This window comes from Coregonus clupeaformis, chromosome 31 (assembly GCF_020615455.1).
Source record: "Coregonus clupeaformis isolate EN_2021a chromosome 31, ASM2061545v1, whole genome shotgun sequence".
NCBI classification, from domain to species: domain Eukaryota; kingdom Metazoa; phylum Chordata; class Actinopteri; order Salmoniformes; family Salmonidae; genus Coregonus; species Coregonus clupeaformis.
Genome location: NC_059222.1, coordinates 18292128 through 18318556, shown reverse-complemented (window position 1 = coordinate 18318556; position 26429 = coordinate 18292128). Strand labels below are relative to the sequence as shown.

The window sequence follows — 26429 nt, the reverse complement described above, 5'->3', positions numbered from 1 at the left end:
GTTTGAGGGGGGGCGGGTGGAGAGGGAGGGTGCTCAGGTGTATAGAGCACTGTCACTTTGTGACCACTAGGGCGGTGCTACTGTGGTTTTAAAGGCTTCTGTATGGTACAGTAAAACAGAATTCATAATGGTGTAAGGACTATTTTCAAAGAATGCACAACAACACATTGGTGTCAAGTTATTATATAGTCAAGAAAAGCTGATGAGATGAGAGTTATTCGATTATGAAAAATGTTTGTCATTGATTTGAATAGACAAGTATTCACAATCATTGCTGACATTCTCCACACAAATTAAAGATTTTTTTCCCATCTTCTCAAAAGAGCACAAGCATTTTAATTTGTTTCGATAGTTGCCTAGTGCTGCTCTTTTTGACATGATTCTGCAACGTTTCCTTGTTTTACTGTCACTGTAAGGACTTCTGGTCCCTACAAAGATAGTTAAACCCCCCAAAAACACACACACGTCAGTACTAGTGATGGGGAAATATTTTTGGCAATATTATATCGATATTTGACTCCCAAGTATCGATTTGTAAAAAATTTAATGTATTTTCTTTTAAATAGAGAGATTTTTTTGCTAATGTAGGTAGCGTTAGCCGGCTGTACCTGCGCCAAAACTCCTTTTTAAATAGGTAGCCAACATGTTTTCAGCTTTTTTATTTCCCTGACTGATTGTTTTCTCTCTCTCGTCTCTCTGCAGCAGACATAGTGAGTTTGGAACATCAAATCATAATAAATCGCAGTATCAAATCGCAATACATATAGAATCGTGAGAATCACAATACATATCGTATGGGCACCTAAGTATCATGATAATATTGTATTGTGAGGTCCCTGGCAAAATCCCAGCCCTAGACAGAGCTACGACTGGGAGGGTGGGAATGGATTCCTTTTGAGTGCCATGGACAATTCACAACAATACACACATCTAAAAGTAAAATAATGGAATTAAGAAATGTTTAAATATTGGGACGAGCAATGTCGGAGTGGCATTGACTAAAATACAGTAGAAAACAGTATGTAAACATTATTAAAGTGACTAGTGTTCCATTATTAAAGTGACCAGTGATTCCATGTCTATGTACATAGGGCAGCAGCCTCTAAGGTGCAGGTTGAGTAACCGGGTGGTAGCCGGCTAGTGATGGCTATTTAACAGTCTGATGGCCTTGAGATAGAAGCTGTTTTTCATTCTCTCGGTCCCAGCTTTGATGCACCTGTACTGACCTCGCCTTCTGGATGATAGCGGGGTGAACAGGCCGTGGCTTGGGTGGTTGATGTCCTTGATGATCTTTTTGGCCTTCCTGTGACATCGGGTGCTGTAGGTGTCCTGGAGGGCAGGCAGTGTGCCTCCGGTGAGGCGTTGGGCAGACCACACCACCCTCTGGAGAGCCCTGCGGTTGCGGGCGGTGCAGTTGCCGTATCAGGCGGTGATACAGCCCGACAGGATGCTCTCAATTGTGCATCTGTAAAAGTTTGTGAGGGTCTTGGGAGCCAAGCCGAATTTCTTCAGCTCTGTCTCTGTGTCTCTTTCTCTCTGTCTGTGTCTCTGTCTCTCTCTTTGTGTCTCTCTCTGTGTCTCGCTCTCTGTCCCTCTCTGTCTCTGTGTGTCTCTCGCTCTGTTTCTGTCTCTCTCTCTGTGTCTCCCTCTCTCTCTCCTGTCTGTCTCTCTCACTCTGTTTCTGTGTCTCTCTCGGTTTGTCTGTCTGTCTGTGTCTCTCTCCCTGACCCTGTCTATCTCTGTCACTTTGTCTGTCTCTGTCACTCTCTGTTTGTCTGTCACTCATGTCTCTCTCCTGTCTGTCTCTCTCTCTCTGTCTGTGTCTCTGTCTCTCTCTGTCTGTGTCTATACTTGTCTCTCTCTCTCTCTCTCTCTCTGTCGGTCTGTCTTTCTGTCTTTATCTCTGTCTCGGTCTCTCTCCTGTCTCTCTCTCGCTCTCTCCTGTGTCTGTATCTCTCTTTCTCTTTGTCTCTCTTTGTGTCTCTCTCTCTCTCTGTGTGTCTTTCTCTCTTTGTCTCTCCTACTCGACCAACTCTCCCTTTCCCTCTTTCTCCTCTGTCTCTCTCTCTTTCACTCTCTCTCTTTCTCTTTCTCTCTCCTACTCGACCACCTCTTCCTCTATCTCCTCTCTCTCTCTGTCCTCTTTCCTGGTCTTCCTCTATGTAGGCCTACGTTAGGCTATCTACAGTTGAAGTCGGAAGTTTACATACACTTAGGTTGGAGTCATTTAAAACTCGTTTTTCAACCACTCCATAAATGTCCTGTTAACTAACTATAGTTTTGGCAAGTCGGTTAGGACATCTACTTTGTGCATGACACAAGTCATTTTTCCAACAATTGTTTACAGACAGATTATTTCACTTATAATTCACTGTATCACAATTCCAGTTGGTCAGAAGTTTACATACACTAAGTTGACTGTGCCTTTAAACAGCTTGGAAAATTCCAGAAAATTATGTCATGGCTTTAGAAGCTTCTGATAGGCTAATTGACATCATTTGAGTCAATTGGAGGTGTACCTGTGGATGTATTTCAAGGCCTACCTTCAAACTCAGTGCCTTTGCTTGACATCATGGGGAAATCAGCCAAGACCTCAGAAAAAAAAATGTGTAGACCTCCACAAGTCTGGTTCATCCTTGGGAGCAATTTCCAAACGCCTGAAGGTACCACGTTCATCTGTACAAACAATAGTACGCAAGTATAAACACCATGGGACCACGCAGCCGTCATACCGCTCAGGAAGGAGATGCTTTGTCTCCTAGAGATGAACGTACTTTGGTCCGAAAAGTGCAAATCAATCCCAGAACAACAGCAAAGGACCTTGTGAAGATGCTGGAGGAAACAGGTACAAAAGTATCTATATCCACATAACCTGAAAGGCCGCTCAGCAAGGAAGAAGCCGCTGCTCCAAAACCGCCATAAAAAAGCCAGACTACGGTTTGCAACTGCACATGGGGACAAAGATCGTACTTTTTGGAGAAATGTCCTCTGGTCTGATGAAACAAAAATAGAACTGTTTGGCCATAATGACCATCGTTATGTTTGGAGAAAAAAGGGGTAGGCTTGCAAGCCGAAGAACACCATCCCAACCGTGAAGCACGGGGGTGGCAGCATCATGCTGTGGGGTGCTTTGCTGCAGGAGGGACTTCACAAAATAGATGGCATCATGAGGAAGGAAAATTGTGGATATATTGAAGCAACATCTCAAGACATCAGTCAGGAAGTTAAAACTTGGTCACAAATGGGTCTTCCAAATGAACAATGACCCCAAGCATACTTCCAAAGATGTGGCAAAATGGCTTAAGGACAACAAAGTCAAGGTATTGGAGTGGCCATCACAAAGCCCTGACCTCAATCCTATAGAACTTTTGTGGGTAGAACTGAAAAAGTGTGTGCGAGCAAGGAGGCCTACAATCCTGACTCAGTTACACCAGCTCTGTTAGGAGGAATGGGCCAAAATTCACCCAACTTGTGGAAGGCTACCTGAAACGTTTGACCCAAGTTAAACAATTTAAAGGCAATGCTACCAAATACTAATTGAGTGTATGTAAACTTCTGACCCACTGGGAATGTGATGAAATAAATAAAAGCTGAAATAAATAATTCTCTCTACTATTATTCTGACATTTCACATTCTTAAAATAAAGTGGTGATCCCAACTGAATTCTTACTAGGATTAAATGTCAGGAATTGTGAAAAACTGAGTTTAAATGTATTTGGCTAAGGTGTATGTAAACTTCTGACTTCAACTGTATGTCACTCTCTCCACTAGTCTGTAAGTGGGTGAGCTAAAGGATACAGGATTTATCGTTACAACCTGATACTAGCTGTCGGACTCATGTGACTGGTAGTCAGGTGACTAAACATTGCAGCTGCTATGTGGGTTTGTGTGTGTTGTGGTGCTCATCACTCATTGCTGTTCTTTGACATTTTTTGTTTTCATCCTCAACTCTCTGTTTGGTTTAAACTGTTTTGTATTTCTCCATATGCCTGCCATGTGGACACTGTTTTGTCTGACAGTGCATGTTCTGGCAATGAGTACATTCAGCGGACACACGCAGCCACACACACACACAGCCATATAACCCTTCTGTGAGAGGGCTAGTCTCTCTCAAGTAGGGAACTCCACCTAACCTCCACTCCTTTCACCGGTCGAGTCCACAGTCCCATAGAGGTGTCTGTCTGTGAGTTGGTGTGTCTCTGTAAATGAACTTCCTCACCAGGCCTGAAGTGTTTCCCCCTTGCTCAGTTCTCTGAATACTGTGTGGGTTACGAAACGTCGCCAGAGCAAAAACAATCGCTCCTTTATATTAGGAGAATGCGAGGCCGAATCTAACGTTTTTTTGTCAACTCAACTCTCTTGTTTGCTTTCACCTCTAGCACAGATTAGACCCACATGTATTTCTCAGAGTCAGAGGAGATTTTTAAAACCTAATTGAAAGGTTTTTCAGAGGCCTCTGGAAAAAAAAGAATTACCCCATTAGGCTAGTATCTTTCTGTCCTTTTCCATCAGTGGACATACCTGTGTTTACTGCACTCACAGACAGACAGACAGACAGACAGACAGACAGACAGACAGACAGACAGACAGACAGACAGACAGACAGACAGACAGACAGACAGACAGACAAGACACACACACACTTAATTAAAAACATGTATAAACCAGTTTGACCAACATAGTAAGACGCAAACTTGTTGAAACATATATCTTACTCCTTGTTTCAATATCAGACAGACCATGTTGTAAAGTAACCCCCTCTGTAACAAGTATCAGTTGAAATCTAACTGACCTTAGTCATAATGTGTGCGTAGGCATCGTGACACACCTTTGTGTATCTATTACAGAGGTGTTACAGGTTTGAGTCAGTGGTTTTGGTGCAGAACAGAGGGAGGGTGTGTGTGTGTGTGTGTGTGTGTGTGCCTTTATCCACCTCTATTAACATCAAAATGGCATGTTGTTGAAATATTAATGCAACGTTTGAATTGTGGTGTGGGGCCATTGAAAATTGTTATGTTTGTAAGGTAGGGTCTCATGCTTTTACTGCACTCTCAAAGAATGACAGTGTTATTTTGACATCTGGGCTGATCGTTCTCTCTCCCAGTCAGTCATTGTAGCCTAGCTGCCTCTTTGTGATGGAGGTTTGAGGAGAATGGGGCTAGACTGCTGGCCTCAGCACTTTAAGCGAAGCGTGTATTGATCCCTCCACATTAGCCTCTTCTCATGCCTCGCTCCGCCACCACCACCACCTAGAATACAATCACTTCCCTTTACAGCTTGGCCCTGCTGCCACGGCAACCACTGCAGATCAGGAGATAGGCTTCTGGTATAAGGTCTCTCTGTCTCCTCTTCTGTTGTACATCTCCATGACCTGGTTTGTTTTTATAATGCATCAAATTTAAGAAAGCGCACTGAAACAGTGACAGACTACATGGACTCCAATAAGAACCATTTGTTTTGGGGGTTTTTTCATTGGGAAAATTTTAAAACGTTTTGCTAATGAACATAACCCTGAGCTGGTGTAATCTGTCACCTCTACCCACTATTGCCATCCTTCTGTACACATCTATAGAGAACTGCCCGAAGAGACGTCAGTGATTAAGTCACCACTAACCTAATGCCTCCATATGTTCTTTTGTAGCATTGGAAGGATAAAAGAGAGCAGTTTGCAAAGGCAAAATTGCCTAATATGTGCTTCGGCACTTGTCGTCTTTTGTCTGTCTGTTACCACAATCATATCATGAATTTGAATGGAGGGCAGGGGCTGGCCCGACGGAGAGGCGGGTTGTTTTAACTTGCAGATGAGCCGATGGGCACCACCCGGGCTGGTGCTGCTCCGGTAGCGATTTGCTTAGCATTGCGCTAACTGTCAACAGGCTAATCTCTCTCATTAGCTCTCTCTCTCCACCGCTCCACTCACAAACACAAGTGGCCCATTAACCAGCTAGAGCATCCCTCGCTCTCCTTGCCGCCTCCCGCTTTGATGCCTTTTTGATAAGAGCAAGGATAATGAGGATAATCATAACATCGATGATAATTCACTATCCAGCGCAGCGGCAACACGCTAATCGCCTAAAAGCACTTCCTGTGTACTCCTCAGATGGATGCTCTTCGGACGTTCTTTTTTTAAATTATTTTTTTTACACACACACACTCCGTTGATATTTAAATGTGCGTGGCTGGTGGAGGAGTGTGTGTGTGATCTAAAGGATGCTGGTGCTCTCTAGCACCCCTGGTCCGGTGGTGGTGCAGCAGTCTACACACAATACTACATAATGACAAAGTAAAAACAGGTTTTTAGACATTTTTGCAAATGTATTACAAATAAAAAATGGAAAATTCACATTTACATAAGTATTCAGACCCTTTACTCAGTACTTTGTTGAAGCACCTTTGGCAGCGATTACAGCCTCGAGGCTTCTTGGGTGTGACGCTACAAGCTTGGCACACCTGTATTTGGGGAGTTTCTCCCATTCTTCTCGGCAGATCCTCTCCAGCTCTGTCAGGTTGGATGGGGATCGTTGCTACACAGCTATTTTCAGGTCTCTCCAGAGATATTCGATTGGGTTCAAGTCCGGGTTCTGGTTGGGCCACTCAAGGACATTCAGAGACTTGTCCCGAAGCCACTCCTGCATTGTCTTGGCTGTGTGCTTAGGGTTGTTGTCCTGTTGGAAGGTGAACCTTCACCCCAGTCTGAGGTCCTGAGCGCTCTGGAGCAGGTTTTCATCAATGCTCTCTTTACTTTGCTCCGTTCATCTTTCCCTCAATCCTGACTAGTCTCCCAGTCCCTGCCGCTGAAAAACCTCTCCACAGCATGATGCGGCCACCACCATGCTTCACCGTAGGGATTGTGCCAGGTTTCCTCCAGACATGACACTTGCATTCAGGCCAAAGAGTTCAATCTTGGTTTCATCAGACCAGAGAATCTTGTTTCTCATGGTCTGAGAGTCCTTTAGGTGCCTTTTGGTAAACTCCAAGCGGGCTGTCATGTGCCTTTTTACTGAGGAGTGGCTTCTGTCTGGCCACTCTACCATAAAGGCCTGATTGGTGGAGTGCTGCAGAGATGGTTGTCCTTCATGAAGGTCGGCCCATCTCCACAGAGGAAAGAGGAACTCTGGAGCGCTATCAAAGTGACCATCGGGTTCTTGGTCACCTCCCTGATCAAGGCCCTTCTCCCCCGATTGCTCAGTTTGGTCGGGCGGCCAGCTCTAGAAAGAGTCTTGGTGGTTCCAAACTTCTTCCATTTAAGAATGATGGAGGCCACTGTGTTGTTGGGGACCTTCAATGCTGCAGACATTTTTTGGTACCCTTCCCCAGATCTGTGCCTCGAAACAATCCTTTCTCTGAGCTCTACGGACAATTCCTTCGACCTCATGGCTTGCTTTTTGCTGTGACATGCACTGTCAACTGTGGGACCTTAAATAGACAGGTGTGTGCCTTTCCAAATCATGTCCAATCAATTGAATTTACCACAGGTGGACTCCAATCAAGTTGTGGAAACCTCTCAAGGATGATCAATGGAAACAGGATGGATCTGAGCTCAATGTCGAGTCTCATAGCAAAGGGTCTGAATACTTATGGAAATAATATTATTTGTTTTATTTTTATTTTAGCAAAAATGTCTAAAACCCTGTTTTCGCTTTGTCATTATGGGGTATTGTGTGTAGATTGATGAGTGGAAAAATGATTTTATCCATTTTAGAATAAGGCTGTAACGTAACAAAATGTGGTGAAAAGTCAAGGGGTCTGAATACTTTCCGAATACACTGTCTATGCCTCAGCAGCCAGCTATAAGTTTACTGTAAGAAGTGTAATATATAAGCTATGTGTGTTGGTCAGAGAGGGAAGGGAGGAAGGGAAGGTACCTGGTTGCCTGCAGTAGGACACACACTGTTTCTACACCAAACATTACCTCTCCGCCACACCTGTTTGAACACAATCTAGCCTACACACAAAAGCTTTCTTTGCCACACCTAACGTGTGCTTGAAGAAAGAGCCCGTGTAGGGTGGCACACCTGTATTTGGTTAGGAGTTGGACCAGTAACCGAAACGTTGCTAGTTCGAATCCCAGAGGCGACCAAGGTGAAAAATCTGTCTGTGCCCTTGAGGTCTTAACCGTAATTGCTCCTGGGTCGTCGTTGATCATGGCTGACCCTGACCGTGACCCCACTCTCCGGTGGAGTCTCGGGAGTTGGGATATAAAAAAAATAACATTTACAATTCACACATGCGTATGTACATGTATTGTATTGTATTATATAACTAGAATTAGAATAATCATTCTATTTCCATGATTCCAACAGTTCACCCAAGTGTTTTGCTCTAAATCACAAGTCAAATTGCAATTGCAACATTTGGTAAAATAAGGCCTAGATATTGTGCAGCCCTACGTGGCAGTGTGGAAATGATCTCAAATGAGTGCAGGAAATGCAGAAATTGATGAAAATACAGAAAAAACATTGTGATTAAGTTTAATTTAATAGTATAAAACATTCAGAATGGAGAAAGACTAATTGAAATCACTTAAAATGTATGTGTTGCCACCCTAGGGTCACACACTACTCATAAAGCAAATGTAGAAGTTTTTATTATTCAAAAACATAAAATACCGTCAAATACCGTTACATTTTTTTTTTATACTGTGTGATGATATTTTGGCCATATTGCCCAGCACTATGTACATGTGTGAAATAGGACAAATATAAGAACCCACCAAATTATTATTATGATTATTATTATGATGTGATGCCAATGTCTCATATGCACTTAAAAAACAGACAAACACGCACCTACACAGTGGTTATTGAGCTTGGATCAAAATTATAGGCTAGTTGTAGATGAATATAACAAGTGACATAAATGGAGACAACAATTGTGATTGGTTCCTACAAGCCCTATACAATACATATCAGCAGAAGAGAGGCTAGAGCAGGTTGCACTCTAGTCTAAAGTGCTGCCTGTTACTACAGGTATGTTTATGTTGTATTAAAGATGCAGTCCAGGATCTTAAGCACTTACAGATTCTTAACATATTGTCCGAATTTGTAGAAAGAAAAAGTTGGGGAACCAGTTTTCGGGAACCCGTTTTGGCTCGTGAGCACTACTTTGAAAACTACTGGCTGAAATGATACAAACGTTTTGGTGCAGCACCACTCCTGTCTTCTCCAGAGGCTACAGAGCTGTCTGTCTGGCTTGATTTATTCCTCTCATTCAGACCAGACAGAGCAGGAGTGGCACCCAGCCTCCCATGTGGAAATACGGGGGATGTATTTGTGTTGTGGTTCTGTACATGGAGCTCTTTCTCTTTAACACAAAAGGGCAGTTCTCTCGCTGTCTGACATGTCTGATTGCTCTACTTTACCCTGAGTTATGATTCATCTTCATCCTCAGCTAGCCTGCTACTGGAGATCTGACTTATTTATTAATTTACTGTTTCCATGGCTCTTTACTGCTTGTTTTTCCCTCTCTTTCCTACTACCCTCTCTCTCTTTTCTACTACCCTCTCTCTTTTCTACTACCCTCTCTCTCTTTTCTACTACCCTCTCTCTCTTTTCTACTACCCTCTCTCTCTCTCTTTTCTACTACCCTCTCTCTCTCTCTTTTCTACTACCCTCTCTCTCTCTTTTCTACTACCCTCTCTGTCTCTTCTGTCTCGAAACGTTGCTAGTTCGAATCCCCGAGCCGACCAAGGTGAAAAATCTGTCTGTGCCCTTGAGGTCTTAACCTCTGTCTCTTTTCTACTACCCTCGCTCTCTTTTCTACTACCCTCGCTCTCTTTTCTACTACCCTCTCTCTCTTTTCTACTACCCTCTCTCTCTTTTCTACTACCCTCGCTCTCTTTCCTACTACCCTCTGTCTGTCTCTATCATTGTAAAAAGGACTGTCTCTATCTTGATGTTAGGCTATATGCACTCATAATCTCCTTTCTTCCTGTCTGCCATTGTCTCTACTATCTGTTCTCATAGATCCTTGCCCTCGCCACTCCTTCAGGTGTTGTGTGTTCTCTTTGAACATGGCAGTGTCCTTAGGCCCTCGCCCTTCTCCTCCTCGGGGTGGGTTACTCTAAACCCTGACAGTGAGTACCCAACCCCAGACCTAGAGATGAGATGAGTGGCTGGGGATTTCCTGGTGTACATCACATCCCTGACCTCTTTTCTGCTCCTAGCATCCCTCCATCCCCATCGCTACGCTCCCTCCTCTCTTCTCTTTCACTCTATGCCCTCCCTCTCCCGTCTCCCCCTCTTTCTCCTGCTTTCTCTCAGTCCAGAGCAGAGCTTGACCCAATTCCTCTTTAACAACAACAACAGCGAAAGGATGGGCCCCAGCCGCCCTCCACCCCTCTGTCTCCCAGTGTCCCTCAACCCCCACCCCAAGCATCAGCCTCAGCCCAGATATAACCCAGAACACCCGAGCCCAGCACCACTCTAGTCACAACCCACCCCATCCCCAGCCTCAGCCCCACCTCAAGCCCAAGCAGCATCACCCCAGCACCACCTCAGCCACAACCTGCCTAGACTGGGACGATTGGTGGTGCCCCACAGACTGTAAGGTTGCCAAAAGCCGAATGCTGATTTGGTTGTTGGTTACAGTTGACAGACACGGCCCAGCCTAGATGGATAACTTATTTTCCCATTTACTCTCTTTCTCTCTCTTTCTCTTGTTGGGAGGATTTCTGCTCTTAATTGAAGTGACAGCAGCAGGGTTGTCATGGTGACACTGGGGACATAGATTAAAGCTTGTTGTGAGCGGGGAGAGGATGAGAGGGGGAGAGGAGGAGGAGAGGGGTGATGTCTCTTGCTGGCTGCCTGCTGTGTTCTTGGTTGGCCTCATTGACCATCATGCAGTGCTCTACACACTAGCAGATCTGTTGTATGATTTGCTGCAGCTGCATTCACATAATTGGACTATATAGCCTATATTTTTTTGCTGGTTTTATGAAGTAGAAGTAGCTACTGAATGTGTGCGAACATTCTAGAGAAGGACTGAACTATGTGAGACTACTTCCTGGGGAGGGAGGAATGGATGGAGGGAGAGAGAGGGTCTGAGTCTGTCAGGACAGGCCTACTGAACATTGTGTAGCCTAGCTTCACTTTACGTTGATTTTAGCTGTTTTTTGGAGGCCAGATGATCACTATCCTGGCTAATCACCACTATTTATATTGACTTGGTTGAATTCCTCAGTGCTTTTGAATACCGAAAGGAGGACAGGCAGGAATGTAAGTTGAATTCCTCTCATCTCAAGGCCCTCTGGTATCAGGTGGGTTGAGCTAAGCTAAGTAGTGGTCCTGACTCCTAGATGATTGCAGGGCAGGGGCGGCTCTGTATTTGAGAGCTTTCCACTCAAGACAGTGTAAGAAGGAAGGATGCCCTCCTCTCTCTCCCCCTCCTTTAGTCATGAGAGGATTTTGCAGATGGTTTCATGCTCATTGGCGTCTAACAAGCAGGTGGTCTGAGATGAGGTGGGCGGAGAGGAGAGCAGTCTGGAGAGACTGGAGTCGTCTCCGACACTTTAGAGGTCCTCCTCAAAGGCTTGAGAGGGAGAGAGGAGGGGAGGATAGCCCCTCCACCATCAGCTTGCGTGTGAGAGGGGGCAGAAAGGAGGAGGAGAGTGGATAGCCTCTCCATTTCGCCCTGCGTGTGAGAGGAGCGGGAGAGAGAGACGGAGACATACAGGACAGACAGACCGACGGGGGTGGTGGACCCTGCCCATGCCCATGCCTGCCCTCGGGCCAACCTTAGACAAACACGTTGATTGCTTGGAAGAGCACATCTTTTCAATGTGTCACATCCATTTATTTCACGTTTCCAGTCATGTTGGGAAAGCAGCTCCCTCCTCATTCCCCAGCGTAACTGCTGTGATTGTATCGCTGTGTGAAGGAAAATACTATGTTTCCATGTAGCCACTATCTCTATGTAGCTACTGTCTCTGTGTACTGTAGCCACTGCCTTTATGTTGCCCCCTCCACTAGTGTGTCCTCTCTTGCAGTTGTTTTCTAACCAACTCTTAACCATTTCTTTCCTGTCCTCTCTTCTCTCTACAGACCTACCTGGTTTAATGGGTCCAATCATCGGGATGTCGCCGGATAAGAAAGCGGAAACGCCGGGCATGCAGGAAGAGAGGGTGGGGCTTAGGGGCGTATGCGGGGGGGCGGGGACTCTCCCGGAGGCTGAGTGCGGTGCAGCCAGCCCATTGGCCACCAGTCTGGACCGGGGTTCCGGTGGCTCCGAGGATGAGGAGCTCACCAACCTCAACTGGCTCCATGAGAACCTGCTCCAGAACTTTACCCTAGGGGGGCCCGGCGTGGCCGGGGGGGCCCAACCCAGCGCCAGCCCACTCTTTGACATCGAGGGTGACCCCGGAGCCCCTCAGAACCCATCTTCTTCATCCTCTTACTCCTCGTCGCAGAGGGACTCGTTGAAGTCCAAGCCTCCATTCTCATTCTCTCTGTTGATCTACATGGCCATAGAGCAGAGCCCCAGTAAGAGCCTGCCGGTGAAGGACATCTATGGTTGGATCCTACAGCACTTCCCCTACTTCTCCTCGGCCCCCACCGGCTGGAAGAACAGCGTCAGACACAACCTGTCACTCAACAAGTGCTTCCGCAAGGTGGAGAGGAGCCTGGGAAAGGTGAGGGAACTATGAGATGCATTCACACACACACACACACACACACACTTTGTTTGTTTACCTTGCAAGGAGCTGGCAGTGCCTAGGTTGTGGGTTTGATATCCGCAAAGGTCACACAAACACATTATGTAAAAAATGCAAAGTTCTCATGCTGACACTGTAGGGTCAAATCAAGTCAAATTTTGTTTGTCACATACACGTGTTTAGCAGATGTTATTGCGGGTGTAGCGGAATGCTTGTGCTTCTAGCTCCGACAGTGCAGTAATATCTAACAAGTAATATCTAACAATTTCACAACATATACCCAATACACACAAATCTAAGTAAGGAATGGAATTTAAGAATATATACATATATATATATGGACAAGCAATGACAGAGCGGCATGGACTAAGATACAGTAGAATATTATAGAATACTGTATATACATATGAGATGAGTAATGCAAGATATGTAAACATTATTAAAGTGGCCAGTGATTTCAATAGGCAGCAGCAGCCTCTAATGTGCTAGTGATGGCTATTTAACAGTCTGATGGCCTTGAGATAGAAGCAGTTTTTCATTCTCTCGGTCCCAGCTTTGATGCACCTGTACTGACCTCGCCTTCTGGATGATAGCGGGGTGAACAGGCAGTGGCTCGGGTGGTTGATGTCCTTGATGATCTATTTGTCCTTCCTGTGACATCGGGTGCTGTAGGTGTCCTGGTGGGCGGGTAGTTTGACCCCGGTAATGCGTTCGGCAGACCACACCACCCTCTGGAGAGCCCTGCGGTTGCGGGCGGTGCAGTTGCCATACCAGGCGGTGATACAGCCCGACAGGATGCTCTCAATTGTGCATCTGTAAAAGTTTGTGAGGGTTTTAGGTGCCAAGCCAAATTTCTTCAGCTTCCTGAGGTTGAAGAGGCTCTGTTGCACATTCTTCACCACACTGTCTACGTGGGTGGACCATATCAGTTTGTCAGTGATGTGTACGCCAAGGAACTTGAAGCTTTTCACCTTTTCCACTGCGGTCCCGTCGATGTGGATAGGGGGGGTGCACCCTCTGCTGTTTCCTGAAGTCCACGATCATCTCCTTTTCTTTTGTTGACATTGAGTGAGGTTATTTTCCTGGCACCACACTCCAAGAGCCCTCACCCCTCCTCCCTGTAAGCTGTCTCATCATTGTTGGTAATCAAGCCTACTACTGTTGTGTCTTCTGCAAACTTGATGATTGAGTTGGAGGCGTGCTTGGCCATGCAGTCATGGGTGAACAGGGAGTACAGGAGGGGGCTGAGCATGCACCCTTGTGGGGCCCCAGTGTTGAGGATCAGCGAAGTGGAGATGTTGTTTTCTACCTTCACCACCTGGGGGGTGGCCCGTCAGGAAGTCCAGGACCCATTTGCACAGGGCGGGGTTCAGACCCAGGGCCTCGAGCATAATCATGAGCTTGGAGGGTACTATGGTGTTGAATGCTGAGCTATAGTCAATGAAAAGCATTCTTACATAGGTATTCCTCTTGTCCAGATGGGATAGGGCAGTGTGATGGCGATAGCATCGTCTGTGGATCTGTTGGGGCGGTAAGCAAATTGAAGTGGGTCTAGGGTGACAGGTAAGGTAGAGGTGATATGATCCTTGACTAGTCTCTCAAAGCACTTCATGATGACAGAGGTGAGTGCCATGGGGCGATAGTCATTTATTTCAGTTACCTTTGCTTTCTTGGGTACAGGAACAATGGTGGCCAACTTGAAGCATGTGGGGACAGCAGACTGGGAGAGTGAGAGATTGAATATGTCCGTAAACACACCAGCCAGCTGGTCTGCGCATGCTCTGAGGACGCGGCTAGGTATGCCGTCTGGGCCGGCAGCCTTGCAGGGGTTAACGTGCTTAAATGTCTTACTCACGTTGGTGAGATTGAGACGATGACATCATTCAGTGGGTTTGAAGTGGTCTTCTAATGGCGTTCAAATTAGCTCAAAGTTTCCTGCCCCATTGAGATTATTGGCTGTGTTAAGGTGTCATGAAGAATCATTAGAGCTCTTCACTGACATTTTGTAGTGGCAGAGGCAGTAGTGACATTGACAATGTGCTCAAACTGTTTGACTGACAGTGTTAACTGTACACCTTCGACTGTGTGTGCATGTGCTTGTATAGTATTTGCAGCTGTCTGTGTGGCTCATGGACAGTGGCAGGGCCAGGGTTTTAAACCACCCTGAGGCACCCTGACGTGTGTGTGTGTGTGTGTGTCAGGGCCAGTGTAGTGCAGCACCCTGCCTGCGGCCCCCTGTGTTCCTCCCCTCCCTGTGATAAGGCTGGGTGTATACCAGTCAAGGTCATAGACCCTCCTTCAGAGGAAATGCAAACACAGCACTAAGATAGGGCGCTATCTCCCAACACACCACACACACTGCAACTGTAGAGCCACGACCAGGCAGAGAGGACACACACACACACTGCAACTGTAGCGCCAGGCAGAGGACAAGCCCAGGGCTGAAGACCTGACCTACACAAACACAGAGAGAGGGAGAGAGACAAGTCTGTTAAAGAAAGGGTAGAGAAGGGAAACGAAAGGACAGAAAGTGAGGGAGAAGAGTAGAGCATATAGGAAAGAGACATTGTTTCTGTAGTTGTGTTGGACACTGGTTCAAGCTCAGCTCGGGGCAGACAAGTCAGTTGTTTCTGTAGTTGTGTTGGACACTGGTTCAAGCTCAGCTCGGGGCAGACAAGTCAGTTGTTTCTGTAGTTGTGTTGGACACTGGTTCAAGCTCAGCTCGGGGCAGACAAGTCAGTTGTTTCTGTAGTTGTGTTGGACACTGGTTCAAGCTCAGCTCGGGGCAGACAGGGAATATAACTATACTGTTACAATCAGCTCAGTGGCTGGCTAGCAACTAGTTTGCTAGGAGGGGCTGATGACTAGCTAGAAGTAGAAATTAGCTTAGCGGCAGCATTACTGTAGCACAGTGCATCACAATGCAGGTAGGCTCAGTGTGCTGGTTCTCAGTGTGAGCCCACCCGTCTGCTGAGCTGAGCTTAGAGAGCGCAGCAGAGAGAGAAGCACTGGTTTCAGATGACACACACTGCCTGGTGGTTTGCGTTGCCATGGTGACATTTCCTCCTTCCTGCCTACGAGCCGGCTGGTAATCTGAGTCAAGGTTATATCCCTCCTCCTCTCTCCTTCCTCTCCTCCCTCGCTCCCTCGCTCCCTCCCCCCTTCTTCTCCTGGACAGAACACCAGCGATAGATAATGAGAGAACCGTTTACACACTTTATATCTCTCTCTCTCTCTCACACATACACACACACACATACACACACACACACACACACACAAGCACACACACACACACGCACACACACATACACACACACAAGCACACACACGTAAACATTTGTTTTTCTTGTCAAAACATCATGGAGACGTGTGTTGTCTCAGTGGTAGTTCATGAACCTGCATATGGGATATGACAATGTCTTCACACGTCTTTGGCTTCAATAGTGAGAGGTTCTACAAAGGCAAGTCACATGGACAGGACTGTAAAAAGCTCAACGCAGTCCAACCCTGTAATAAGTCATTTAAGGATGGTGTGGATTGTTTATCGACTGTTTTCCTCCCATCATGCAGTTCACCCAGCAGGGTCTGGATTGGTAATCACATGCTCAGGTGACTACATTATGAGTCATTATGGCAGCTAGAGCAACTAAAGTCCTGGTGAGACTACAGTGAGACTTAGGGCTGGGCCATATATTGTATTTTAAGGTATAACGGTATGGATCAACATACCGGTATGGATTTTTACAATAACAATATTTTGATACAGTGCTAAACAAATGAAAAGTTCTACAAATTTGACTACTTTACTGTCAAGTTTGTCCTAGTTTGGTTGAGTATAAAACAATCCGAATGGAGAAAGCCTATTAAAACCACTTAGAATTCATTTGTTGATATCCTAGGGTCTAAAACATATTTAGAACTTGTATTATTCAGAAACATAAAATACCGCTTTACCGTCAAAAATGAGAATATCCTGATATATTATTTTGGCCATATCGCCCAGCCCTAGTCAGACTACAGGGAGACTACCATGAGAGTCAGCCATGCAGGCAAAAAAGTTATAGGTGTTTGCCGTCAAAAATCCTAGTCATGATGAGTACTTTACCAAAGCGTCTCTTGATACTACAGTGAGATGCTATATGAATTTATCCAATAAGAAATGCTCAGTTTTGAAACATTTTGCTACGGTGTGCCCCAATGAACGCCACTCAGGTCATTCTTGCTGTACTTTCTAATGTAGTATGTGATGTTTTTTTCAGGTGAATGGTAAGGGTTCTCTGTGGTGTGTGGACCCAGAGTACAGGCCTAACCTGATCCAGGCCTTGAAGAAGCAGCACTTCCCTGCAGCTCATACCTTCTGCACACCGCCCGCCTCCCCACCCAGTGCCTCCTCACCCCCCAGACACCTCTTTCTGCAGGGCTGCTCCTTCAAAGGTGAGTCCTATGTTTTTTGTTAATTTCGTGCAATTCTACGCATTTTCCCATGAGGTGTAAAGACAATGTTGCAGTTTTAAAGCAAGTTTGCTGCAATTCTACACATTTGGCCATGGAGCAGAGAGAAGATTCTGCAATTGTATAACTAATTTCATGCAATACAACTCATTTTGCAATTCTACTCAAAGATGGGCTTAAAAAGGGGGGCCGCCGCCAGTTGCCCATCCCTGATCTAGAAATATGATTGAGATTAGATTTGATCCAGTTTCAGCATTCGCTGCATGTGATTTCAAGTTCACATGGTTGTTGCCATTTTCGTCATGCAACGTTGGCTGCAAGACCATCCACTCATCTTCAACTGTCATTTTAGTCATTATTTGATTTCTAACCATAGATGCCTCAATGTAGATTCTTCCAATCTGTATCCTCCACCTCTCTCTCTCCCTCTATCTATCTGTCTCTCTAACTCTCTCTCTCTCCCCTACCCTCTTGTTTGGTAACCTTGACTACAGAGGCCCTGGTGATGCTGATAGAGTGTAGAGCAGAGCACTCAGTCTCCACTCTAGTTGATTATAAATAATTTAGAGCCCCTGAAGTGTGGTATGAGGAAAGCTAGGAAACCTCTCTTCCTTTAGCCCCTCTACAGCCTCCTTGGCCAGCCAGCCGGCCACACACACACACACACATGCACACACACACACACTCATGCTATTCCACTGACCACCATGCATGTTCTCTCCTCTTCCAGAGTCTGACATAGATGCTGCCACTGCCATGATGCTCTTAAACTCTGCCCCTGATCATCACCACGCCGACCCATGTAAGAGACTCCACCCCACACCATGCCTCTTCCACTTCTCTGCTTCTCTCTGTCTACACCTTTTCACTACTACTCTCCCCCCTTTCTCTCTCTCCCACTTTCTGTCACTCTTGCACTTTGTCTCTCTCCCACTTTCTCTCTGTCTACACCTTTTCACTACTACTCTCCCCCCTTTCTCTCTCTCCCACTTTCTCTGTCTCTCTTGCACTTTGTCTCTCTCCCACTTTCTCTCTGTCTACACCTTTTCACTACTACTCTCCCCCCTTTCTCTCTCTCCCACTTTCTCTGTCTCTCTTGCACTTTGTCTCTCTCCCACTTTCTCTCTGTCTACACCTTTTCACTACTACTCTCCCCCCTTTCTCTCTCTCCCACTTTCTCTGTCTCTCTTGCACTTTGTCTCTCTCCCACTTTCTCTCTGTCTACACCTTTTCACTACTACTCTCCCCCCTTTCTCTCTCTCCCACTTTCTGTCTCTCTTGCACTTTGTCTCTCTCCCACTTTCTCTCTGTCTACACCTTTACATTACTACTCTCCCCTTTCTCTCTGTCTCTCGGTCATTCACCCATTTCACGCTTTCGTCTTTTATTGCTTTTGCATCACTCACCCAGCATCTATCCACCCCTTGTAAAACATCTCCCTGTGTCTCTCCATTGTTTACTATGTACACTCAACAGCACAGTTGAAGTCACACATATTCCCGTTCCAAGCCAGACAATGTTGCATATAGAAATATCTTCCTGTGAATAAGTGGTGTATTTCATTTCCCTTTTCCCCCATGCCTCTGCTGTTGTCATTAATTGTTATGAATCTTAATTGCTGTTATCTGCTGAACACACGGACACTCCCTAGCCTGCTGAACACACGGACACTCCCTAGCCTGCTGAACACACGGACACTCCCTAGCCTGCTGAACACACGGACACTCCCTAGCCTGCTGAACACACGGACACTCCCTAGCCTGCTGAACACACGGACACTCCCTAGCCTGCTGAACACCACGGACACTCCCTAGCCTGCTGAACACACGGACACTCCCTAGCCTGCTGAACACACGGACACTCCCTAGCCTGCTGAACACACGGACACTCCCTAGCCTGCTGAACACACGGACACTCCCTAGCCTGCTGAACACACGGACACTCCCTAGCCTGCTGAACACACGGACACTCCCTAGCCTGCTGAACACACGGACGCTCCCTAGCCTGCTGAACACACGGACGCTCCCTAGCCTGCTGAACACACGGACACTCCCTAGCCTGCTGAACACACGGACACTCCCTAGCCCACCGCCTATTTGATTAAAAACACTTTACTCTCTTTATCACATAAGCTACTCCTACTACCCTGTTGCATTCAGAAACACTGTTTCTTTAGTGTGAAGATGATTTCCTCTTCAATCTCTCTCCCTCTCCTTACTCCCCCTCTCCTCTCCTTACATCCTCATCTCTCTCTTCTTTCCCTCCCTCTCCCAGGTGATCCAGACAGTCCCCTGGACCTGTCCCGGCCAGACATGGTCCTGGTGAGCAGCGATCCTAAGCAGGACCACAACTACAGCAGCATGGCCCTGCAGCGCTGCTCCTCCCGCTCCTCCTCCTCCTCCTCCCTCTCCTCCCTGGACGAAGGAGGCCCAGGCCACGCCATGCCCCGCCCACGCCGTTCCGGCAGCGAGGGTTTCCATAGCGACGAGGACTCCGACCTCGGGGACCGGGACGAGAGGGGTGGCCACCCCCGGCCTGCTCCTCGCCGCCCCTCCCCCTCTTCCTCCTCGGTGAAGCGCCCGGCGGGTAAGAGGGCGCATAGGGAGGTGACAGCCAAGCCGGAGCTGGATGAGGAGCTGAAGGAGGCAGCCGGGTCTCTGCTTCACCTGGCTGGGATCCGTACCTCCATGGAGCTCAACAAACGCAGTGCCAAGAGCAAAAAACTGAACAGGAAATGAGGTCGTCGTACCACCTTGCTCTCACTGCCCTCGCCCTCAGACTCCCGCCCCTGTAACCCCTGATCTGATTGTGTGTCCTACTGATAGGTCCAGGTTGTGCCTCCTCCTCCTTTTCTGATTGGCTGATTTTGAGCCAGTTTTTTGGTTTGACACATGATGGGATGGGAAATCCCTCCCTATCCCAACACAACAAATGGCAATAGTATCATTCACACACAGGAGAATAAAGCCATATTGAGACTTTTGTAACTCGGGCATGTCAGGTGGGGGGGTTAAGTGGGGTGCTTGGGGACTACTGTGAAGAACCTGTTTCTGATGGCATCGCCGCAGATCCTCGCAATTCAAAGGATTTTCTTCTGGATAAAAGAAAGACAAGACGGGAAAAGGCTTAAAGTTTTTATAACTCAAAGCGTTGCATGCTTCCTCCTCAACCTGTGTCATCTTCCAAGTGAACCTATTTCTAAGAGAATGAGTGCATGTCTGTAACAAACAACTAACCTCTCCTCTCATGTTGTAGTCAGTTTCTCCCTTTTCCGTGCAAAAAAAAGAAAAAAAAGATGCCACTGTTTTTTGATAGGTGACAACCTTGGACTGGAAATATCATACAAAGAGAGATGCAATAATTGATCCGTAACCTTAAACTGCTCTTTATATTATTTAATTTTTTCAATGTTGGTCTTTTTCCTGGGTTGATGACGACACTGGTGTCTAAAAACAATAAATTATAGGGAATGTATTGAAGTAGTGAGATGATCGATGGAACGGTCTGTTTAGAATCTGATCGGAACAATCTTATCACAGAGCAGAACACTGGACTGGTTCCATGTCAGGATTTAATAGCAGGGAGTGGAAACATATCAAAGGAAATGTTGGAACTCTGCTACTGCCATGTTAAGAAGGGGAATAAAACAAAGATGACCGACTGTGCTAGATTGGCACGGTCGGGAAGAGTCCACTCTCGTTTCCTACACTGAGGGGAAAACATAATTACATCGTCATGCCATTAGAACAAACTCCTCTTCATCACTTTTCTTCTGTGGCCTCTCTTATTCTGTCATACATTAGTTATTTGTGTATTTAGTGTGTAAACTGAGAAATAACACATTTGATACAGGCCCCTGTATTTTTTATTTCTTCTCTTGATTTATCCTACCCTACCCTATCCTACATCCTATCCTATCCTATCCTATGCAAGGTGTAGTGTAGACTAATCTGGCTGAAACATAGCGAATGTTGTAACCATAGTGATCCCAAGATGATGCGCTTGCATGAGAGCACTCACTGGCAGATGTGCTGGTCAGTTTTCAATCATGTAATACTAGTCACACCTACTAACGTTTTAGTATTCAGGCCAAAGGGAAGTTAAGACAAGGATTTAGTTGTTATAATAACGTTGTAGTGAGGTTAGATTGACAATATTGTGAGAATCCAGCCTGCTATTGTACTACTGCCCCTCCTGAATGCTCTGTTGTGTTGGCTGACCCTGTTGCAAAGTTCAGACTGTGTTGACAGAACGTGGCTTTGCTTTGTCTTGCTCCACAATAAGAAAACAAAGGGGGAGGGTGGGCAAAATAAGGAAGCACACCACTCTCTTCGCTCCGCTGTACAGTAGTGTGTTTACTGCCAGTTTATTGCATAGAGTTCAGTGACGGGAAGTACAGGATGTTGCAACAGAACTTGCGAAATGAAGAGGCCAGACTGGTTTTCTTTCGGGGCTTGCATGCATTAACTTGCATTAGTAAGCAAAACGCCAAAAGCCCACATGATAGAATCGCTTTTAGTTGGTTCACTGTATAACAGTATACTGCCCTCTGTCATGAGCCAACTTAAGTGCAAGTTAACTTTCCACCTGTTTTGTATAATGTTAAATTAAATCACTTTCATAAATATAGATTGCATGCAGTGCCAAACATTAATTTGTGCCATTGCGACCATGTTCCTCTTCTCACAGTTTTTGTGTGACTGACAGTAATATTGTTACCCTTGAAGCCTACTAACAGGAAATGTAGGAGGACTCTGACCTTGTGGACTGACTTTAGTCTGACATGCAGTTTATTTAGGTTGTTCTGGAATGGGAATCGCTTTGTTCTTAGAATGGGAATTTTGTTCTTAGAACTAAACCGCAGTTCTCCTAAATAAGATGGACATAGAATACACTGTCTGTGAATAAACAAAGAACAAATTAATGTTGCCCATTTAAATCATCAATTTATTTATTATAATTAATTTATAATGGACGATTGAATGGAACTTCTTTCAAATAATGGTCATTTGAAGCAAGAGGAAAGGTTACTTCCTCTCTCCCCTCTGGAAAATCCTTTTGATGACTTTTATTTTGTTTTATTATATTTTATCATATTTTACTGCCATAGACCAATACGTTCACTATGTGATATAGTGATAAAGATATCTGTGTCAGAGAAAGTATTTTGCCAATGTATTTTGTCTTTCGCGCAGGGCTTTTTCAATTTAACCATGACTGCCAAGTGTACCGATGTTTTGTTGTTGAACTGGATAGAAGATAATTGATGAACATATTGATCCTGAACCCTTTTTTGCCAACAGTGGTGTTGTACAGAGAAAGCTGACGTAGACATTTCAGATGAATGGATATTCCCTAACTATTGAGAACTTCTTCTCTGGAAAGTTGATTTAATCATCAAACTTCACAAATTATCTGAATTTGTATTGTTTATGTTTATATAATATTCTGACTGCCGTAAGTAGTCACACCATAGATATTAGTTGGCACTCCTTCTCCATGTTAGGATCCTGCCACCATAGAAGTCATCATCCCCACTTACTGCCACAAAAAAAAAAACATCTGAGGGTTGCCCTGGTGTTAAAGTCTTGGTACCCCCATGGACTTTACTTTAAACGTAGATAGATAGTTGCGGACAATTTACAGTAACTTGTTCATGCTGTAGCACTTGTAGCTAGAAGAAAGATATTTTCAGACTCAAAGTTTAAGTGAATGTTTTTGAGATGGATCTTTAGGACTACCTGCATGACATGGGGCTCTAAGACTTGAATACACACCGTGGGGTACCCCGGGGGTCTATATTGTTCACTTTACACAGTGATACATTATGGTAGACTCTAAGCTGCATACATAGGATTGCTTCATTGTTTGAAAACGTGTTATTGAATATTGATTATGCGATTTTTCAAAAATGCAGTTGCAATTTATTGATTCTGATAAAGCGTTTTGTGTTGAACTAACTAAAGCTGCCAACCCAGTATCAGTCAGTGTCAGTCGTCTGCCATGTCTGTTAGACACACCTTTTGGTTTTTGTATGCTAACCTCTGTTAATAAAATGTTTATAAAGTTTATTTTCGCCAAAGATATGCAATTGCATTATATATGGTATTACAAAATAAAAAAATTATTGTTTTATCATTTGTGTGTTTTCATGTGTTGTTGTTTACTTTGATGAAATGGTCTATTATAAAGAAAGTTCTGTCTAATCAAAGGATATATCAGGATAAATGGACTGTTTCATCAGTCTTAAAGAATAATTATATCCCCATCTAATTTCCACATTGCCACTGAGGCACTGATCACAAATCCAAAATGACATTGACATTGGTGCATTTGGGAAAAATCATTATGCATTCCATAACACACATTTGAACAACCAAAAATGCATCTCTTCCGGCTCCTTTTACACAGGCAGCCCAATTCTGATATTTTTTGGACCAATTGGATCAGTTCTGAAAAATATCTAATGTGAAAAGATCTGTGATTGGTCAAAAGACCAATTAATGGAAAAAAATATCAGAATTGGGCTGCCTGTGGAAACTCAGCCAAAGTCATTGGTTATGAAACCCGAAAGTCAAGAGATCATGTTTAGTAATAAATGGTGATCAACATCGCCACCTGCTGTTTAAAGGAGGCAATCACTAAAATGTCAAACGTAATGGAGGTCAGAAGTGACTGTTGTATTGCAAATAATTGTAGGTCCCATTGTCCTGAATAAGTCTTTTTTTTGTGTCATTCTCCTTTTAAAATGTGCAACACATGTCAGTTTCTTACTTAAAAACAGAGCGCTAACGTGGTTAAAATTGTGAAAATAATTCATTTCTAAACTAAGGAGTTAAGCCCTTTGATGCGATGGTTCTAGTTCAAAAGAGCCTTACACATCATCAGACAGTGCACTGCACATGACTGGCAATTTAAGACAACAAAAAAACTGTTGCATGGACTTCTTTACAAATATAGAATACTGAAACATATCCTTAACCCATAAGAGTCTAAGCCCTGTCTAAGCGGGGGAGGGGGGATAGACTAAGTAAACATTACACTCACAAAAGTTTTTAAAGAATATAGACATTTCAAATGTTATTATTGGCTATATACAGTGTTGTAACAATGTGCAATTAGTTGAAGTATGAAAGGGAAAATAAATAAACAGATAAATATAGATTGTATTTACAATGTTTGTTCTTCACTGGTTGCCCTTTTCTCATGGCAACGGGCCACAAATCTTGCTGCTGTGACTGCACACTGCGGTATTTCGCATTACAGATATGGGAGTTTATCAATGTTTGATTTGTTTTTAATTTATTTGTGGGTCTGTGGGAAATATGTGTCTCTAATGTGGTCATACATTTGGCAGGAGTTTAGAAAGTGCAGCTAAGTTTCCACCTCATTTTGTGGGCGGTGGGCACATAGCATGTCTTCTCTCGTGAGCCAGGTATGCCTACGGCGGCAGCCTCTCTCAATAGCAAGGCTATGCTCACAGAGTCTGTACATAGTCAAGGATTTTGTTAATTTTGGGTCAGTCACAGTGGTCAGGTATTCTGCCACTGTGTACTCTCTGTTTAGGGCCAGATAGTATTCCAATTTGCTATGTTTTTTGGTTTATTCTTTCCAGTGTGTCAAATAGTTATGTTTTTGCTTCCTCATAATTTGGTTGGGTCTAAATGTGTTTCTGTCCTTCGTCTCTGTGGGGTCTGTTCGTGTTTGTAAACAGAGCCCTTGAACCAGCTGGCTCAGGGGACTCTTCTCTAGTTTAATCTCTCTGTAGGTGAGGGCTTTATGGTGTAATGTGTGGGCATCACTTCCTTTAAGGTGGTTGTAGAATTTAACAGCTCTTTTCTGGATTTTGATAACTAGCGGGTATAGTCCTAATTCTGCTCTACATGCATTGTTTTGGGTTTTGTGTTGTACACTAAGTATATTTTAGTAGAATTCTTCATGCAGTCTCAATTGGGTGTTTGTCCCATTTTGTGAATTCTTGGTTGGTGAGAGGACCACAGACCTCACAACCATAGAGGGCAATGGGTTTGATAACTGTTTGAAGTACTTTTAGCCAGATCCTAATTGGGATGTTGAGATTTTTAATTCCTTTTTAATGGCATAGAAGGCCCTTCTTGCCTTGTCTCTTAGATCGTTCACAGCCTTGTGGAAGTTACCTGTGGTGTTGATGTTTAGGCCGAGGTAGTTGTAATTCTTTGTGTGCTCTAGGGCAACAGTGTCTAGGTATAATTTGTATTTGTTGCCTTGGCTACTGGACCACCATTATTTTTGTCTTACTGAGATTCACTGTCAGGGCCCAAGTCTGACATAATCTGTGCAGAAGATCTAGGTGCTGCTGTACGCCCTCCTTGGTTGGGGACAGAAGCACCAGATCATCTGCAAACAGTAGACATTTGATTTATGAGTCCAGTAGGGTGAGGCCAGGTGCTGCAGACTCTTCTTGTGACCTCGCCAATTCATTGATATACATGTTGAAGAGGGTGGGGCTCAAGCTGCATCCCTGTCTCACCCCATGGCCCTGAGGAAAGAAATGTGTGTTTATTGCCAATTTTAACTGCACACATGTTGTTTGTGTACATTGATTTTATAATGTCATATGCTTTCCCCCCAACACCGCTTTCCATCTATTTGAATAGCAGACCCTCATGCCAAATTAAACCAAAAGCTTTTTTGAAATCAACAAAGCATGAGAAGAATTTGCTTTTGTTTTGTTTGTTTGTTAATAAGGGTGTACACGTTGTCTGTCGTACAGTATTTTGGTAAGAAGCCAATTTGATTGTTGGGAAGAGATTTTTGACGTACCGATTCCATGGCATAGTGTTTATGAACTGATACGCAAAACGACGCCGGATTCAAAACTTATAATTTTTCAATTTAAATTATTATATACAATGCTTGCTACCAATATAATGTTATTTATATGGGGGATACAATCTTCCCAGCTCTGCAGATTTTGCTGCGAAGAGACAGAATCATTAGATCATTTGTTTTTGTACTGTCCATTTGTAGCTTGTTTTTGGACACAGATCCAGGTATGAGTAAAGGACTGCAATATTTACCTGGAGCTAACCCTGCAGATAGCATTACTGGGTGATCTGAAAAGTCATAGTCAATCGATCAATAATATAACAATACTTTTAACAAAAAAAATTATTTTCAATTTACGATCTGTAGAAACAATGAGAGTAGAAAGGTTCAGTACTTTTATAAAACATCACAGTACAGTTGAAAAATATATGGCAAATAGAAATCCAATATGGATGGTGTTAAGAGATAGGTGGGTGGTGTTGAATGGAGTTGAAGGATGGCACTAAGACCCAG

General features: G+C 44.6%; 1 protein-coding gene across 3 annotated transcripts in view; it reads left to right on the top strand.

Annotated features, from left to right (window-relative positions):
• LOC121547678 (forkhead box protein N2) overlaps window positions 1–23246 on the top strand; it is a 41072-nt gene extending 17826 nt beyond the window's left edge. For 2 of the 3 annotated variants that reach the window (XM_041859060.2, XM_041859058.2), the window contains 4 exons: window positions 12043–12629; window positions 16916–17090; window positions 17839–17910; window positions 19383–23246. In XM_041859060.2, coding sequence (XP_041714994.1) covers window positions 12057–12629; window positions 16916–17090; window positions 17839–17910; window positions 19383–19846 — 1284 coding nt within the window. In that variant the 5' untranslated portion in view covers window positions 12043–12056 and the 3' untranslated portion in view covers window positions 19847–23246. The remainder of the gene's footprint in view (window positions 1–12042; window positions 12630–16915; window positions 17091–17838; window positions 17911–19382) is intronic. The other variant, XM_041859059.2, reaches the window with a different exon arrangement.
• Window positions 23247–26429: the final 3183 nt, after the last annotated feature.